The 7,796-nt window shown below is 38.1% G+C and overlaps 1 protein-coding gene across 3 annotated transcripts in view; it reads right to left on the bottom strand.

Annotated features, from left to right (window-relative positions):
• Positions 1-234: 234 nt before the first annotated feature.
• The window catches only part of LOC108018805 (UDP-glycosyltransferase family 50 member B3), a 450,659-nt gene continuing 443,097 nt past the window's right edge, over positions 235-7,796 (bottom strand). For all 3 annotated transcript variants that reach the window (XM_070998421.1, XM_070998422.1, XM_036822117.3), the window contains 3 exons: positions 2,456-2,752; positions 1,607-2,394; positions 235-1,548 (listed from right to left, as the gene is read on the bottom strand). In XM_070998421.1, coding sequence (XP_070854522.1) covers positions 1,380-1,548; positions 1,607-2,394; positions 2,456-2,752 — 1,254 coding nt within the window. In that variant the 3' untranslated portion in view covers positions 235-1,379. The remainder of the gene's footprint in view (positions 1,549-1,606; positions 2,395-2,455; positions 2,753-7,796) is intronic.

The raw sequence follows: 7,796 nt of genomic DNA, 5'->3' as shown, positions 1-7,796 counted from the left end.
GAATGCTTTCAGCTATTAAGCCATGCTCCTCCTCAGTGCATTTCGATTTTTCAATATCATTTCAATAAATATAGTTCTCCAGGGCTGAACATCTTTTCTAGAATCATTTTCGCTGCGCCGTACTGAAAAAAGACTACGCTTGCAGACTGACATGGTCTCTGAAAAAAAAACCATTTTGTGAGCTGCACATGGCTGCGGCAGATCTTGGTCATTTAACAAAGAAGACGAACCACATTAACATATAAAAATAGTATATTTGACAGCAAATGCCGACGTCACTACTTATACTCTACAGAAGTTAAAGAATAGTCACATTTAAGAAGATACCAAAGTTGTTTGTTTACTATAAAATAATTTATGTAATATTTAATTAATTAATTATTTATATAACATATATTCACAGGTCACAAAACATTTATTGTTATGTAAATACATACCTTTATTATTGAAAAAAGCAAACAACCAGTTAAAAAATATATTTTAATAAATTTTGCAGCACATTTTGCAAACGTACCTAAACTGAACACATTGTATTTCAATAGCTGTTTCAACAAATGTTGTGATCAAAAGCTTACAGATGATAGCTTAAAGTGCAACTATCGATTTGGTTCTTATCATTATGCTAAATAACCATTTAGCTATCGACTGACAAACTAATTTTGAAATTTGTTAAAAGTAAAAAATTCAATTTCGACCACTGTGGGACATGGCTAAATCAACTCGGCTAGTGATCCTGATCAAGAATATATGTACACTTTATGGGATCGGAAACGCTTCCTTCTGCCTGTTACAAACTTTCCGACGAATCTAGTATACCCTTTCACTTTACGAGTAACGGGTATAAGAATTTAAGTCGACGGATAACTACAACTGGATAAATTGATTTTTAAGCCGAGCAGCTATTTTTTAAAAGAACGTACAAACATACATATAATCGGTTTTTTAAAATCATATAAGTTTCAGCTTAAAAGAAAAGTTAATTTAATATAAAATAGGTTGTGTTGTGACAAAAGAGTCCCATTCTTCAAACTTCATTCATTCTCTTTTGTATTTATTACGTGCCGAATTGGCTATACCTACCATAGCAGGAATAGGGTAAAACTTTAGATTAATGTACTTTTAAAGATATTTACTACGTTTAATATTTAATAATTGGTATTTGTTTGTTGTTCTAGTTCGTAAGACCTGCATAGAGTATTAAAACTTCGATTTCTTTTTTACAATTATTATTATAGACATGTATTCACAAAATAATACAAACAATATTTGGAACAGAAGTAAAGACTTTCTTGCAGACCCTTATTTGGAATTTAAAAAATCATAAACACTTCCTCTTGGACTTTAAACATCAAACGGAAAACCAATATCCTGCGATCTGGTTACAGCTTCTTTGACTTTGTTTTGGCGTTTGAATGCAAGTCAGGTCTCAGCAAATGAAGGCTCTGTAACTTTTCAGACCGAAAATCCATGCGCTTTAGTAATAAAATCATACTGTAAAATAAAAATAAAAAAACCGCAAGTACATCGAGTAAATAATACTGCCACCAACTGCGAAAAGAGAAAAATTATGAATGTGGTTATACTAAAAAAATCTGAACAAACTCACGTCATATTGCGTGAAGGCGACTGAAGATGATAAGCACCATTGTGACGCAGCACATACTCCGTCCAGTATACAGCTGTGTCCAGAGCTGTTGAGCGCTGATCCAGCAAGAGTTTCTGACGATATTGCGCTGCATTTCTGTACCGAGGATCGTGAATCACTTTCATAATAGCCTTATGAAGCTGATTGGCCGACAGCGTCCGAAGATCTAGCTTTACGGCATAACCATCAACCACAGCCTTAGCTGAGTTAACATCGTGATCGCAGAATACCGGCATTGTCACGACGGGCACTCCATGAAATACCGTCTCAAACATGCTTAGCAAGCCCCCGTGGGTTACAAAGGCACGTAGCATGGGATGGCCTAAGATGTCCTGTTGCGGTAGCCATCTTGAAAGCTTTACATTTGCAGTAAGTTCCTTTATGTCTTCGGAACTACCTTCATACTTCCACAAAACATGGTATGGCAGGCGTGCAAAGGTTTTCACAAGCATGCGACGTAGCGCCTCTGGCATATTTGCAGCTTTTACAGAAGAGCCCATAGAAACATATATGAATCCCGAGACACCAGAAGTACCTATGAAGTCCTCAAGGTTCCTGGGCAGTTTTCTGGCTGGTTTACAGTGAATACAAGCCACCTCTGCTACATTCGGATTAAAGGCTCTAGGATAAGACAAGACTGCGTGTCCGTTCTGCAAAATGAAGCTCACATTGCGCGACAACTCGTAAGGATGCGGTATGTGGGCCCCAAAATGTTTTCGCAGCACAAGATGTGTTCGACGCATAACATACTACAATTAACATAGAAAATTATGTAAGTAAATGTTAGGTATAAGCCCAAATGTCACTTACCATGTGCATCAGCTCTTGACCAATCTGCATGGCCGTGTTTATTCCCCTTTCGTAGAGACTCATTGTATCCGTAAATCGAGAATAAAAGTTCGGGGTTATTGCGTAGCTACCGGGGTTACCTGCAGTTGAGATACTGCCTGTGTAGAAGCCCACCGTGTTTATGTACATAAATGGGATCTTGTACTGGTGCATTAATCCCAGAAAGCACTCTGGGAATGCTCCGTCTAATATGGCCAAATTAAAGCTTCGGCTTCCCAGCTCCTTGGTCTCTTCATCGCCAAGCATCGCGTCGCACGACTGTTTAAAGGAGACAAACGGTTTTCAGATATAAGGTCTAATAAAATTGAATTTCCGCGTCGGTAAAGGTAAAATAAACAAAATAATTTTGCACCGCCCAAGAGTGAATAATTAAAAGTTACCTCGGCAGAAAAATGGAATCAACTCGTAAGCATTTTCGTACAAATATTTATCACAACTTTCGACGTGATTATTACCACAAGGGTTTATCAATAAACTTAAACCTTTGTGTGGCGATGAAGCTCCGTTTAAAACTGGTTTTATAAATTCAATCGTGGCCGACGCTCGCTTCAAGACGAAGGTCGTCCAAAAACAGTCATTGTGCCAGACAACATTGATATGCGTGAACTGATAACGCAAGATCGTCATGTGACATAGCGTGAATTAGAGGCATCCTTGGTAATTTTTTTACCAGCATTCATTCGATATTGCATGAACACTTGGCCGTAAAAAAGATTTGTTCCCGTTAGATCCCGCTTGATCATGAATCTATGCTTATGAGGCCGAAACAAATGAGCAATCGACCGTGTAGGTCCTCGAAGACGAGCCAAATCCAACGAAAGTTGTTTGTGGAAGAAGCATTTCGAAGCAAATGGTGGCCGTCCAGCCCTGACTTGGCACCCAAGGACATCTATAGAAATATACGTGGTGACCGATTTTCATCGCCAGGAGATGCTGTTGAAGCGTTCAAAAACCATGTTTAGGAGGTGTCACATTTTGAGTGGAAAAAGTGCTTTGACAATTGGGTGAGCGCATGCAAATGTGTATAATTCTTGAGTTAGCCGTTAAGGTGATAATTTCCAAAATAATAGGATCTACCCTATATAAAGTCCAAAATTTAACCACTTTAAATTAAATAATACAGAAATTGCAAAACACTATAGTCGGAAAAAAACTCGACAAAATAAAGGCAAAAGCCAAAAAGGAAAATCTGAAAAAATGGCACATCAGAAATCGATAACTTAAGAAAACTCTTTAAAGCTTCGTATATTGACGAGGGCCTAACAGCCGAACATGCTGATAAATTCAGAACTTAGGTAGCCATTAACACAATGGACAAGAAATGTTGCAGGAAACTTAACAATGAATGAAGCCGTCAAAAAACATACAATTTGGTACTGAAATGACAGACAATGCAAAATCAGTATTATACATCCGAGGCATTTACCGTGGTATCAGTTTAACGGTCATTATTTTTGCTAAGGTAAAACTTAAAAGAAAACGATCTAATTAAAAAAAACAGGTTAGAAAAGTTAAATTTTGGTAACATCTTTAATATATAGATCCGATCCCAATAAGTAAAGTGTCCTCGGAAAGGTACATCTATCTAATTTTAAATTGTGTTAATTGCCAAACGGTTAGATAATTCGATTCTGTGATATTAGTTCTTTAATCAAGCAACACCAAAAAACATGTTTTTCGTGAGTAACTCAAGAACGATTCTTTGGAATATTTTTTTTAATGATACCAGCTTGTACAGGAAGAATATATAAGTCTAGAAATTTGGTTTTAAAGATAAAATTTTTTGCCAGTAAACTAATGTTATTAGGTGTTGGTGAAGCAACAATCAGTTCCAATTATGCCATACCGCATAATTTTCCAATACGAGTAGTAGCTTCAAATTTTCCTATTCCTTGTGATGGAAAAAAAGTAAAAATTTAATGAAAAATAAGAGAAAACGCTATAGTCGATGGCCTCGACTTTTACTCAGCTTAAGGGAGTGCGAGAGGGATGGAAATATGCTTAAAGTAACTAAGTCTTTTTCAATAAAACACCTAGTTTATAGCGCCAGAAAAGTAAAAAAATAATAAAGGTAAAATAGTAGAACCTTCAGCGTCGGATTATTACTGTTATTATTAATTGAACAGAAAAAATAGTTTTCAAAATAAGATATTCAAGATGTCTTTTGTCTATCGCAAGTTAGCAAAAAATTTGTTTCAGATAAATTTTCATAACCAAGAATAGACGATATTCTTAACCAATTGTGTAGAGCTTCAATATCTACAATAAAGCACTGAAAGTCAATAACATAAATCAAATTGGACAAGTAGATTTGTCTAGGCAAACAATAAATAAAGCTTCTGTGCCCAACGTATACAAGGTCGTTTTAAATGATGAGGTACGAACAGAACCTTGCGAATAACAGACTCGATAAGCTTGCGAAAACATGGAAAAAGCTATAGCAAGAATTGACGTTAGCGACCATTTAACTGAATTTTTTAATATAATAGGCAACAAAATATTCAACTTTTTAAGAGTAGTGCCTCTCATCGTGTACTTTGCAAGCTTCATGCAATGGGTTTATCCCTTGATTACCACGTTCCATGCATTTTTTGACCTTGTACCCGGTCTACAAAAATTATATCCCGGATTGTGGTCTTAAACGGCAATGTATTTATAAGCTTATCGACAAGACCACCACCGTGTTTCCAAAAAAACACGACTGTAGCGATTATAAAAACGTTTCCCCCTTTATATAAAGTACATTATATATTATATATAACTAAGTACACTTAAGTTTAATAAGTCAAAAAAAAATGTTTCGAAATCCTCCCCGGCATAGTGCTCTCTATGGAACAACTTTTGTTATGCTTAGTTTAACGAGAGTCCAAACGAACTAAAATTCGAAAATATTAAAAAAAACAAGAGAAAAGGCTATAGTCGGTGGCTATTAGATAGTTGTTACTCAGCTTAAGGGTGTGCGAGAGGGATAGAGATATGCTTAAAGCAGCCCTCCTTTTTTCACTTACATACCAAGCCTATAGCGCCACCTATCTTCTTCTAAAGCGCCCCCTAGCCTATAGCGCCCGTACCGGCTTTTATGCTGAATGTGGTGTGCAATCTTGATTGAATATCAAAATATTGATTATTATGCCTAGGTCGATTTCAATAATTTATGGCATGTAGATGGGTATTGATAATAATAACATTTCAATTTTTACAGAATATTAAAAAAACGTGGGAGCTAGACTATTGTTATGTATTGGCGTTGCACTCTGCTGAAACCAACTTGCGCAAGAAGCCCAAGAATCTGCATGCCAATCTAGCTCTTATAGTTTTCGAGATCTCAGCGGTCATACGGATAGATGGGCTAGATCGACTCGGCTAGTGATCCTGATGATGAATATATATACTTAATCGGGTCGGAAACGCTTCATTCAACCTGTTACATACTTTCCGACGAAACTAGTATATCCTTTTACTGTACGATGGTATAAATATATTTTCAAAAAGTTTGTATCAACCTTAATATGTGTATTTGGAGATAATAATTTAACCGATAAAAGAAATGGGATATCATACGTTCTCCAATAAGAATGGTCTCATACAAACTGTTGTTCCATCACCTACAGGTTCCGCGATGTTTAAACTCACTGTTCATCCCAGTTTATGACAAAGTATCAATCTGGCAACTCTTGCGTTAAGTTCGTTCTGGCATCCCACTTTTTTTCACCACACTTTGTTGTTTTTCTAATTTGTTGGGAAAATCCCAACAGGTTATGGGCCCAGACGCCAACGATCTGAAATAAGTGAAAAGTCGAGAAAGATAAGCTGTGAAAAATTACGAATTCTTTCATAAGAATTGAGCCGCTAAACGCGGATAACTACGACACATGGAAGTTGTAAATGTGTGCCACTCTTGTGAAAAATGACTTATGGCAATATGTAAACGGTGTAACGGAGTGCCCTGACGGGGAGGACGCAAAGGCTAATTGAAGTTTCGACTTTAGTGTCAAACTAACCGGTTGTGTTTATTTCAATGACTCCGTGTTACATAACATTTTTATAAAAATTTGTTTCTTTTCATTATTTGTTTGGTTCTTTTTGAACTTTGCGGTGTGTAGCTTTTGCCGGCCTTAAACCCGCTATTGGCAGGCCGGCTGTTCCTCTAACTTTTTAATTTTTGAATTTTATAGTTTTCCTTACGACTATTGCAATGTCGGATGCCAGAACCCTGATGGGCAAGGCACATTTTACCAGCCGCTCTTTCTTTCGAATTCATGGATATGCTGTGCACTGCGCTAATCACCCCGATGATAGAAATCGTGGTGTTGCTGCTGTCATTATCAAATCGCCACTGGACTATCACCTGAGCACCACAGTAACTGAGCCTCACCTGCAAGCCATCGCTATCAATTTGGCCCCGTCGTTTGGAAGAATTTCGTTTTGCGCTGTCTACTGTTCTCCTGGTCATCGTCATTCGTGGCCAGCTGAGGAATTTCGCCGCCTTTTCGGATCTGTGGGCAGCCGCTTTATTATTGGAGGTGATTGGAATGCACAGGATAGCTTCTGGGGTTGCAGACGGTCCTGCCCTCGTGGAAACAATTTCTGGACACAGGGGGGCCCACGCATTTTCCCTGGATCAATGATCATCTTCCGACTTCCGTTGATTTTGCTGTGTTTAGAGGTATTCCGTGCAGCCACCTTTCCATCTCTGAGTGTTCGGGCCTTCTTCTGATCATATTCCGCTCCTGATATATTTCTCTGTGGCTGCCTATCAGGTCATTGCCAAAACAAGGCCTTTACCTCGAAGCTCGGATATTAGAAGTTTCAGTGCCAGGCACACTGCTTTGACTGAAGATAACCCTCTGCTTGTCACTACGGATGACGTTGATTCCTTTGCTCAGGTTTTGGTAGACAATACGACAAGCTGCCCCTCCTGCTAGAAGTGTACCTATTCCGCCACCAACATGTGCTTCTTCGAAACCTGAAATTGCAGTCTTGGCCAGAAAAGCTCGTACACTTCGCCGCGTTTGGATGAGGACAAGGCATACCCTTGACTTGGCGAAGAAAAGTCCTCCGAATGGCCAAATCAAAATTTTTTGTGAATCATCTCAGTGCCATTGATCCCAACCAGGATCATGGTTTCGCATTATGGAAATGCACATGAAATCTTTAATGACAACCCTTTCACAGGTTTTCTATTAAACGAATTGATGGCACTTGGGCTCACAGTGATTCCGAAATAGCAGACGATTTTGCAACAAGACAGGAAGTTCGAACTACAATTTCTAGGTTTGGACTCTCATTCGATCCTTCTGTG

The sequence above is a fragment of the Drosophila suzukii genome (assembly GCF_043229965.1).
Source record: "Drosophila suzukii chromosome 2 unlocalized genomic scaffold, CBGP_Dsuzu_IsoJpt1.0 scf_2c, whole genome shotgun sequence".
NCBI classification, from domain to species: domain Eukaryota; kingdom Metazoa; phylum Arthropoda; class Insecta; order Diptera; family Drosophilidae; genus Drosophila; species Drosophila suzukii.
Note: the sequence above shows the minus strand (reverse complement) of the source record. Positions and strands in the feature narration are given on the sequence as shown.